Source organism: Eschscholzia californica, unplaced genomic scaffold, assembly GCF_041429995.1.
Source record: "Eschscholzia californica isolate CP2 unplaced genomic scaffold, dmEscCali1.0.p SCAF_5, whole genome shotgun sequence".
Classification (NCBI taxonomy): Eukaryota; Viridiplantae; Streptophyta; class Magnoliopsida; order Ranunculales; family Papaveraceae; genus Eschscholzia; species Eschscholzia californica.
Window position 1 is genome coordinate 52,428,960 of NW_028238472.1, and position 11,795 is coordinate 52,440,754.

Sequence of the window (11,795 nt, forward strand, 5' to 3'; positions counted from 1 at the left end):
CAAAATTCATCTCCAATGCAACACTTAAAAAAAACTCAACATTTACTTTAGATTTGCTTTTGGTTCTTATTTTAATATATAACATGTTGATGTTAACCAATTGAGACACAACAATAAATGTTGAGATACTCAAAAGAAAACTCAATTGTTGAGTTTTCTTTTGAGTATCTCGATATTTATTGTTGCCACATCATATTAAGATTCTAGTTGAGTATTGCATTGGAGAGTGTTTTTTGTCAAAAACTCAAATAGTCCTATGTGTCAAATTGAGTTTTGTAACTTGAGTGTTGCATTGGAGATGCTCTAAAATATGACATTGGGCTTGCGATCCATATATTATTTTCGCCTAAAAATCATACGAGGACAGTTGATAGTTTCACTGCTAGATTTAGAATCTTTAAGTTAGAATTTCCTAAATTCCGGAGCAAATTTGCCACTCGACCTAATAAAATTTTAGAACAATGCATAACGGTCGTGTTAGAGTTGTTTGTTTGGGTCGGACTCTAACCATTTATTCTAGTGGCTGTATTTATCCACCTCTGATCGCGTCACACCTCGATCAAGTTGAAATATAAGTCTCCCAAATGGAAATATCGAAGAGCTCAAATTTCCTAGAAAAATATTTGGCGCCAAAGAATCTTCGTATAAATACTACATTTCCCTCCTTTTCTTTTCATCTCTTCTTTCTTTCTCTCTCTAAGAATCGCTCTATCTACTTCAAGAACCACAGTCTGTAACACACTAGGGTTTTCAAAATGCAACGCCAGAAATCAATCCTTTCCTACTTGCAGAAACCATCGCCGAGAAACCAGAACTCCACGACAGATTCCGACACCGTTCTTGCCAAGTTTCCCGCTAAAAATCAAAATCAAAATCAAATACAAAGCCAAAACCAGTCCATCTTCGACCGATCTTCTGTTACAGTGGAGAAAGATCCTTTGATGGATATAATAGAGATAGATACACCGCCAGAGAAGATACCTCGTCAAGTTCTTCCAGCTAGGTTTCAGGTTAACGATGATGCTAGACCTTCGTTGTTCTCCAGTATAATGCATAAATTTTCGAAGGTTGAAGGTCAGGAAGACTCGCGTGAAAGGTAGGGCGATCCAGTTATTTGTATGTAAATCGTTGTTGAATTTGTTAGTTTTAGGGCTTTGTGTGTTCTTTATGCAGATCCAGTAGAAACATTCAAATTTGAGTTGATGTACTATTAGTTAGATGTTTTCCCCCAAAAATCTTGTTCAGATTGTTTCCCAAAAATGTTGTTGTTGGACCATATGTATAAGCTGAAATTTAGACTTTATGCATTTGCAGGAACGAAGTCAATGGTGGTTCCTTTAGTGGATTCTCGACAATTAGTAAAAGTGGTGTAAATGAAAGGTTGTATAAACAAGAAACTCCTCCCAAATATCCAAACAAGAGCACAATTTCTAGGCTTAGTGATGATTATAGTGAAGTTAACGTTATAGATGTCGAGAATTTTGTTGATCTTTTAGGCCCTGAAACCCCAGCAAATCGACGACCTCTTGTTCCCCGTCTCAAGAGAAGTCAACAAGATTCTCCTGGTTTTGATGTTAAGAGTGTTTCTCCTTTGGTGGATTCTAGTAAAAGAGCGAGGTTACTTCAACATCCAGCCACTGAAAATAAGCAACAATCTGAAGTATCCGAAGCGACTGGTAGTAAGTTTGAATGGCTTAATCCTTCTTGTATAAAAGATGCTAATGGAAGAAGGCCTGGCGAAGCTCTCTATGATAAGAGGACACTTTACATACCACCCGAAGCTCTGAAAAAAATGTCTGCGTCTCAAACACAGTATTGGAGTGTTAAATGTCAGTACATGGATGTTCTGCTCTTCTTTAAAGTGGTCAGTAATGCTTCATATTTCATATTTGTTCTTCTAGTCTTAACTTAGGTTTTGGTTTTTGTAGTCTTTTGAAACTCGGAATATGAATTTTGGAAGTACACTTTTAGCTTATTTGTTATTTCATATATTTGTTAATGCCAAGATATTAAGTGACAATAACCCGTATTTTTATGAAACAATTCAAAGACATATTATTAAGGTATACGAGTTTGTTACGTTGTTCCTTTTACTGTCGATTACTTGAAAGTTATCAAACTTAAATTGCTGTTTGCCAATAATTTTGGTGATATCTACGTATCTTCTTGTCTTCGCGCTACTCCTTAACTAACTACTTGGAGACAAATATAATATATCACACGTACTACATAAGAAAGTAGATATCATTTTGTAGAGTTCACTTCTGGAAAGTGGTCTACTTACTGATTTAATGATGTTATTTCGGCAAAAAAAACAATCAGGGTAAATTCTATGAACTATATGAACTGGACGCTGAAATTGCTCACAAGGAGCTTGATTGGAAAATCACGTTTAGTGGTGTGGGCAAATGTAGACAGGTACGGTAACTTTACTTCTTGATTCTTCTGCCGCGCTTTTAGATGGTCTTTTAACGAATTGATGGTCTGCTTTTCTTTTATATAATAGTTTTTCTTTTCGATTAGGTTGGTATTTCTGAGAGTGGAATTGATGATGCTGTTCAGAAGTTAATTTCTCGAGGGTAAGAGAAACTGTCCTTTAACCTTGTAAATGTTCTTTACTTGTCATTTTTAGTTGGATAATGATCATTACTTATCAGATAAGCTAGGGAGTTACTATTTTTTTTTTTTCTTTCCGGGCCTTCCCTTATATCTCCCTTCCTTTGATGGTTGCATACCGTTAACATTGAGTAGTTCTCGACATCAGCGACCATTTTTGGCTGTTATAGTAATTATATGACACCCTATATGTATGTTGGGTGGTTGTGCCTCGTACCATTGAAATTATTAACCATATAAAAATAGTGTGGATTCTAGAACTGACGATCGTGAGTTTCAGATTTGACTCATAAATCTTGCTTAGTTTCCTCATCATCCGTAACTACTAGCTCATTTATTACTTGTTATTCTCTTGAAGGTATAAGGTTGGACGGATAGAGCAAATGGAGACATCTGACCAAGCCAAAGCTAGAGGAAGAACTTCCGTAAGTATATCCTTTGACGAAATGTAACTCTCAGAAACCGTAAAACACAAATATCTTAGTAATAAAGTAGTGCCTTCGTTTGTTGGACTCCAAAAGAATTATGGTATTGTGCCCAAATTTGATTGTATGGTTTTCTTGAGTCCTTTTCCATTGTGTCTGACTCTCCCCTTCCTCTGCTTTCTTAGCCTTCTATGTTTGAATATATATTTAAATTGATTGCCTACAATGAAAGTAGTTGGTATATTATTTCAGGTAATTCAAAGAAAACTAGTTGATGTAGTAACCCCGTCAACCATGATAGATGGTAACATGGGATCTGATGCTGTTCATCTTCTAGCTTTAAAAGAGGTTGGTGATGCAATCTCCTGGTCCTCTTTATTTTGTGACTTCTTTCTTGTAGTGGTGCCAGATATCGTATGTTCGTATGTAGCTTGAAACTACTAACCACTATTCATGAACTTTAAATTTCTATTCTTGCCCGGCGTATATGCCTTTCTGAATTTTTAAGTTTTCCCTGACCTGACATGAGAAACTTGCTCATGTAACAATCATTTCCAGGAGGACTTACCAAAAAATGGAAAAGGGGTAACCTTTAGGAAACTGTCAATACCTACATTGTTAGACAATTATACTAGCGACTTCCTAATATATAGTTAGATACTTAGATATTCTGGGATCAATGATTGGACTCATTGGACCGTGCAACATAATAGCATCCACAGTCCAGAAATATCACGTTCAGGAGGAAGTAGATTAGAGGAAGAAAGCTTTGATGTTAAGAAGGTAAGCCGATTCTATAAGTTACAAAATATCTGCAGCTGTGCACATGCAAAACCGGTCAGGTAGACCTTCAGAATGTAGGGGCTAGCTCCCTAAATTTATTAGGCTGTAGCTTATGTATTTTCTTACCATTCTCGCAGATTTTGAGCCTGTCATGTCATCCGCAATATAGAAGTGTGGGCTTCGCCAAAATTCTTGTCTTCATTTGAAATATCCTCTGCGGTCATATTGATTCACTCTTATATTCTCTTATGGTTGTCCGATTTTTCCAGTTGAGGGTAATTTTCCAGAGTGAAAAGTGAGAACAAATCAGATAATGATGAGATTTTAGCACTGACTAGAAAAGTTCTATACGTGCTTAGTATCTTTATAGATATTAATGTTTGCGACCATTTTAGCGTGAGGCTGAGTTCTTGTTCGAGATCTTAATTACAATATATGTAGAGACTGTGACCTTATTCAACATATATGAAAATTATGGTAGATGTTTTGTTTACTTCTCACTTAAACGAATCGTTAGCTGCTTCTGTAGAATACATGATGGTTGTACTCATTACTTGAAAGGTAACGTGGTCATTTTCTTAATGGCAGGAGAGCTGTGAAATGGAGAATGGTTTGACTGTATATGGGTTTGCTTTTGTTGATTGTGCTGCTCTTAAATTTTGGGTTGGTTCTATAAGTGATGATGCTTCTTGTGCTGCTTTGGGGGCTCTGCTGATGCAAGTATGCTGTTTTTTCGCTGCTTTAAAAATATAAATATAAACACACTGGCCTGTTTTAATTTGCCAATTATTTTCTGGACTCTGTTTCTCAGGTCTCACCTAAGGAGGTTATATATCAAAGCACAGGTAAAGTTTTCTAGCTAGAGCTCTTTCTCGAAACCTCTCTGAAATTTGTCTTGATGATTGTCAATTGTAACAGGGCTGTCTAAAGAAGCTCATAAAGCACTGAAGAAGTATTCATCAACAGGTATTCAAACAAATGCTTTTAAATAGCAAACATTCACATCGGGATTTCTTCTTGCGAAATATATTTAAATAAAATGATTAGGTTATTTGTCATGCATAAGTAATTCTTCTAGTTTAGGTAACTGTTTTCATTATGTAGACCATTTGTGCGGGTATTACTTCTATCTCATCTTTCATTCCTAGTATGTGGGTGCTACAATCTTGTGGTTCACCTGTCACCTTAGCCTGATACTTGGAACTCCTGAATTTTTAATGTTTTTTTCCCTCAAATCCATGTTTTACTTGCTATGCTGGTTTTCTTGTGTCAAGTCGTCAATTTGATGGTTGATTTCTCTGTGCCACATGGTTATACTTTAAGCTTTCCAGGAGTAAATGTGGTAAACTCCAGGGTATCTATTGGTAAGTTGGTTTAATGTACTAGAAACACCTATGCTTCCATGCTCAAATGTTTCTTATGTTGCAGGTTCAACTATGTTGCAATTGACTCCTGCACCATCAGTCACAGACTTTAGTGAGTCTTCTGAAGTTAAAAAGTTGATCCATTCCAAAGGATACTTTAGGGGATCTTCTAAATCCTGGGATTGTGCACTTGATGGTGTTATCCATCATGACATAACCGTCTCTGCTCTCGGTGGACTTCTTGGCCACTTATCTAGGTTAATGGTGAGCTTCTTTCTATTTTTTCCTTTCCCTATTTCATCTTTATATTTTAATTTAATGACATACCCTTGTTTAAAACAGCTTGATGATGTTTTGTGCAACGGAGAAATTATACCATACCAAGTTTACAAGGGTAGCCTTAGGATGGATGGGCAAACACTGGTTAACCTAGAGATTTTTACCAACTCTGCTGATGGTGGTCCAGCAGGTTAGTTGTACTAGCACCGCACGTTTAGCTCGAAGGCTCGGTTTTCTGTCCAAGAGAAGTTGATTTGTTTTGTTATTTCTTACAAGGTGTCTGTTGATTTTCAGGTACCCTGTATAAATATCTTGATAGCTGTATAACATCTCCTGGTAAACGGCTTCTAAGAAACTGGATTTGTCACCCATTGAAGGATTTAGGGGAGATTAATAACAGACTTAATGTTGTCGAGGAACTAATCCAACGCTCCGAAATCACAGTTCTTGTGGGTCAGTATCTGCGCAAGCTTCCTGACCTAGAGAGGTTACTAGGACGGGTAAAAGCTATTGTTGGGTCATCAGCTTCACTTCTACTCCCCTTGGTTGGAACTAAACTATTAAAACAAAGAGTATGGCTTTTCTTCCTGTTCTTTTTGCCACCGAGTTGTTTTAGTGTTCCCAGTTTTCATGTTTGATTCTTTAATGTGTACGACTCCTACAGGACACCTCTTTTTTTTCCCTGCCTTTCCTTTTTTGTGTTTATATTACCTATATAAACATGATTCTTTAGTATGGTTGGGTTTATTTTGTGCCTTCAAACCCTATCACTTTCTTCTGTTCTGAGGAAAAGAACTAGGGAAATTTGGCCAAAACTCCCTAAAAACTTTGGCCTTTGGTTAAAAAGGATTGGATTTTTATGGGCTTCAGCTCCCTGTGGCATTTTTGTAAATTATCTAATATAGGGAAAAGACAAAACTGACCTTAATGCAAACTAGTTTGCAAACCAGTTTGCAAACCAATTTGCAAACCAATTTGCAAAGCAGTGCAAACTAGTTTGCAAGGCAAACCAGATTGCAAACTAGTGCAAACCAGTTTGCAAATCAGTTTGCAAAGCTTTGCAAGGCAAACCAGATTGCAAACCAGTTTGCAAATCAGTTTGCAAAGCTCTGCAAGGCAAACCAGATTGCCAACCAATTTGCAAAGTAGTGCAAACCAGTTTGCAAACTAGTTTGCAAAGCTTCGCAAAATCAAACCCTAACAAAATAAGTAACTAAGAAGTAAGATTATATAAAATGTGAGGGTTTTTGGAAAATCTGAGGGTGTTTCTAAAATTTTCCTTTATACAAAGGTCAATTCAGGTATACAAAATTAAGGGATTTTTAGAATTGTCTTTCAAGCCTATTTCCAAACTTTTCATGGTGCCTAGAAGGAAAAAAAGATAACTTGTCTTTTTGACAAAAAAAAACAAAAAATTGGGTCTCCAGCCCAATTTCCTGAAAGAACTATTACCGTATGTTCACTCATTTTTGGATCCCACATGAATTCATTATTTATTTAACTAGTTTTTCGACTGCTGTAAGAAAGGGTTGCATGAACTGTTTTATTTATGATCGTCTTGTTACAGGTGATTGTGTATCTTAGATTTCACGTGTACATGATTTTCATCCAAGCACATAAAATGGGATTGCTTATGAGTTATGACAATTTATACTATGTTCAGACTATTTTTAACTGCTCCATTTGTCAGTAATCCTTCAGTTTGCTTGAATAAAAATGATCCACTTACCTCGTAATATGGGCTATGTCATATCGCAGTTATCTAAAATGCAACTTTGTTTGTTGATACAGATTAAAGCATTTGGCTCTCTTGTTAAAGGACTGCGGATTGGTCTTGACCTTTTAATGATGTTAGAGCAAAAAGAGCACAAAATCTCATCACTATCAAAAGTTATGGATGTTCCGTTGCTATGTGGTAGTGACGGGCTTGATGAATTCCTTACTCAATTTGAAGCAGCTATCGACAGTGACTTCCCTAAGTACCAAGTATGTTTATGAGATATGATACACTTACACAGCTTCTGCACATAACCAAATTATTGATTACCAAATTATCCGAAACATAAATAACCAAATTATCCAAAATATTCTTGAGCATTACGACAATCCTCACCCTCAGGGATGACGCTAAGTACTCAATAAAGTTTCTTCAATATGCTTTTGAACCTCTCAAATTTTTGTGATAGGTTAAAAATACTTAAAAAAAGATTATCCTTCTCTAAAGTTATGTTTTTTGCCCTTTGGAAGTCCAATCCCCTAGTTATCATAAATTTATGAAATTCATAGTACTACTTTTGGTATTTAATTTCAAATTTTTAGACAAGTGCTGTAACCTAAACACCTCTATAACTGGCAGGATCATGATGTTTCAGACTCCGATGCTGAAACCTTATCCGTTCTAATCGAATTGTTTGTGGAGAAAGCTTCTCAATGGTCTCAAGTTATCAATGCTCTCAATTGTATTGACGTGCTTCGGTCCTTTGCTATAACCGCAAATTCTTCATGTGGGTCTATGTGCAAACCTGTTTTCGTGCCGGTTAATTCTAAATCTACTGGTTCGTGCCAAGAGACAGGAGGACCTATATTGGCGACTAAGGGATTATGGCATCCATATGCATTTGCTGCGAATGGGGGTACAATTGTCCCAAATGACATACATCTTGGTAAGGACTCTACTGGATACTGCCCTCGCACTATGCTGTTGACTGGGCCAAATATGGGTGGAAAATCAACTCTTCTGCGAGCTACATGTATAACTGTCATACTAGCCCAGGTTTGTTTGGTACCAAGAGCCCTAATCATTTAAACGATAATGGATAATTGCTACCTGATGTATGGCTAATGGGATCAAAATAATTTTGTTTTGATTTACTTCAATCTTCTTTCTTGGTTTGCAGCTTGGATGTTTTGTGCCTTGTGAGACGTGTGTGTTATCACCCGTGGATATTATCTTCACACGGCTTGGTGCAACTGATAGGATCATGACAGGCGAGAGTAAGTTCTTATTATGAATCAACATCTTATCTATTTGGTTATGTTGCTTTTTTACTCTCACTTGAAATTATCAGTATTGGAGTACAATTTGGTGTATGAGAAAATGTAATTCGGCAAATCCTATTTTGCAGGTACATTTTTTATCGAGTGCATGGAGACATCATCAGTTCTTCGTAATGCCACTCATGATTCTCTGGTTATTCTTGATGAGCTCGGTCGAGGAACAAGTACATTTGATGGATATGCCATAGCATATGCTGTGAGTTTTCAGCCTTGCTCCCTAATCCTCATTGTTTCATCTCCATAACTAGCATGCTTTATTTTAGTTATGAATTTGCTCAATTCATCTATCTCCTGTACGTAATTTTAGTTTCATGTGCTTTACTAATAGATCGTTTCACAACATTTAAGATATCAGCGTCATATTAGTTTTATTGATTAGTGGTGTGTCATATAAATTGCACCACAATATTCTCTGTTCATAACATTAATATTGTCACTGAAAAATAAACTTACGATTCTAATCGGACATTTTGAATGATTCGTAGGTTTTTCGCCATCTTGTTGAGAAAGTTCAGTGTCGCTTACTCTTCGCCACCCATTACCACTCGCTCACGAAGGAATTCTCATCCCATCCTCACGTTACACTTCAACACATGGCCTGCTCATTTACGCCAAAAACCACCAACAACAGCAGTAGCTCCTTCAAAGGAGATGAAGAATTGGTGTTTCTGTACCTACTAACTTCTGGAGCGTGTCCTGAAAGTTATGGATTACAAGTAGCTCTAATGGCTGGAATATCTAAGCAAATAGTAGAAGTAGCATCAAAAGCTGGTTTAGTAATGAAAGAATCTGTCGGGAAAAACTTCAAAACCAGTGAACAAAGGTCGTCGTTTTCTACTCTTCATGAAGAATGGTTGAAGACTATATTATCAATATCAAAGACCAGAGATGACATTAGTTTGGATGAAGATGCTTGTGATACATTGCTTTGTTTGTGGCATGAATTGAAGAGTTTGTATCGGCCAAGTTGATTAAAATTCAGTCCTAGAAAAGAAAAATGGTGACGCCAACACGACGAAAGAACTGTGTTACAGATGCTTTTGTACCAACTTTTAAAATTAAAGGGACTGTTATAATGTAAATAACGGTTGTTATTTTGGGTAATTTCTTAATATGGGGGGAAGAAGAAAACTCAGCTTTTTAACATGATAATACTTATGTTGAAAGAGCAATGCTAAAAAAGCCTAATAGTCAAAATCTTCCCGAGACTTAAACGAAATCAATGGACCTTATTTCCGGGTCATATATCTCTTGATGGGCGATTGTTTTCAGCATCAAAACCTATCATTTTTCATGTAAAAAAGCATCCTTAAGCCCATGAGAGCGACATGAAACCAATTCATAATCTGGTCAAGCATATTCTAGTTCAACATACTGAAAAATTCAAATAACTCTAAAAGGGGATAAAACTCTTTTAAGTTTTATAACCCAAAAAAGACCAAAAATTCATCACTAGAAATGGAGCAAAAAACTAGTTTAGGGTTCAAACCATTAAAAAAGAAAAAGAAGACTGAAACCTAATGTGAACGATAGAATTTTGTTCTGTTTTTTTCAGGCAGACCAACAATCATATAGTTCTTCTCTATTTGAACCTGTTTCCAGATCGTTTCGATCTAGGCAGTTGAATTCGAACAACAGTATAGATATTAAAAGAGAAATCAAATGAAACAAAAACAGAGAGATAAAAGAGAAAAAAAAAATTACTTGTTTAGTTTATGTTAATACTTGTGAAATTTAAAATAAGACTTAATTATAACACAAACACTACAAATCTGTAAGTTTAAATTTCATTTAACTAACCTTTAACAGTCACACAAACCTTTCTTTTTCACATTTGGAAGTAGCCAACATTTCACTTCATTTCATTAATAAACAAACTTAGAAATCAGATCAAACATTAGTAGTAATAAACACATTAGTAATCTCATACATTAGCTTCAATTCATATGACAAAAACAGTTCAAGTCTCGTTGAATTTCCTTCCTACAAACACAATAGAGAAGAATCAGAATAAAAACAAAAACCAAAACAAATAAGATTTTATCATCTTGAGGGTTCGTGTTTATTTGTGATCATTGAGGTGAGAAGGTGTAGGTGGTGGGAAAATAAGAAATGAAGGAGGTGGTGGTGGTGGTGCAATGGGTAGAGGAGAAACAGGGGAAGGTGGTGACATGGGGTCAGAAACAGGGGAAGGTGGTGACTTGGGGTCAGAAGCAGGGGAAGGTGGTGACATGGGGTCAGAAACAGGGGAAGGTGGTGGTGGTGAAATGGGGTCAGAAACAGTGGAAGGTGGTGGTGGTGGTGAAATGGGGTCAGAAACAGGGGAAGGTGGTGGTGGTGGTGAAATGGGGTCAGAAACAGGGGAAGGTGGTGGTGGTGGTGAAATGGGGTCAGAAACAGGGGAAGGTGGTGGTGATGGTGAAATGGGGTCAGAAACAGGGGAAGGTGGTGGTGGAGGTGATGGTAATGCAATGGGGTGAGAAACAGTGGAAGGTGGTGGTGATGGTGGTGCAATGGTTGAAACTGCTGCTGGGATGAGGATGACCAAGAGACAGATGAACAATTCCATGGCTAGATAGAGAGATGAACAGAGGAAGAGAGAGAGAGGGGGGAAGAGAGAGAGAGGGGGGAAGAGAGAGAGAGGGGGGAAGAGTGAGACAGGAAGAGTGAGCTTGGCCACCAACGATTTTATAAGCCGTTTTGATGTTGATGTTTTGACTTGATCTTGGCCGTTCAAAACCTAATCAAAACAACTTCCTCATTGCAAAGTTATAAAGGCGCATTCCGTAAGTGTTATAGGCGGACCGACATATCCTTTGACTTCGTAAATTTAGTTGAACTGTATTTGGTTATTGGCACATCCATATTGGTGGTTTCGAAAAGATCCACCGAATTCGACTCAGATGTTTTGATTTGAAATCGGTGGATCTGGACCGATTTTTGTTATAAAATTTTGCTCGAGATATATCGAACTCAACATCAATGTCTTAAAGTTGAAATTAGAGTTGAATTTTGTGGAGTTGAGTTGAAATTTGTAACAAAATTCGACCTAAGTCCACCTATTTGAGTTTTATTCAATAGTTCTTCGGCCTTTTGAGATGGGTGAACTTTGGCCAATTTTGTAAATAAATCGGCTCAACTCCATCAATTTTAAGTTAGAAAAATAAAATGTGAGAGTGCCAATTTTAAGTGGATCAGTTTTAACTGTATTCTGGTATCTGGGGGACCAATTATACTTACGATTGACACATTTAAAACTTCCCTTCCTTAT

General features: G+C 36.8%; 1 protein-coding gene across 1 annotated transcript; it reads left to right on the plus strand.

The window, feature by feature from the left end:
- The first annotated feature begins 408 nt into the window (after window positions 1-408).
- On the plus strand, window positions 409-9,655 carry MSH7 (MUTS homolog 7). The gene is made up of 17 exons (XM_086640080.1): window positions 409-1,096; window positions 1,315-1,864; window positions 2,323-2,418; window positions 2,524-2,579; window positions 2,975-3,041; window positions 3,294-3,389; window positions 4,413-4,544; window positions 4,636-4,669; window positions 4,743-4,790; window positions 5,253-5,452; window positions 5,531-5,657; window positions 5,762-6,039; window positions 7,259-7,453; window positions 7,824-8,240; window positions 8,365-8,461; window positions 8,593-8,720; window positions 9,010-9,655. The coding sequence occupies exons 1-17, from the start codon at window positions 756-758 to the stop codon at window positions 9,493-9,495; spliced, it is 3,348 nt and encodes a 1,115-aa protein (XP_086496206.1). The 5' UTR covers window positions 409-755; the 3' UTR covers window positions 9,496-9,655.
- Window positions 9,656-11,795: the final 2,140 nt, after the last annotated feature.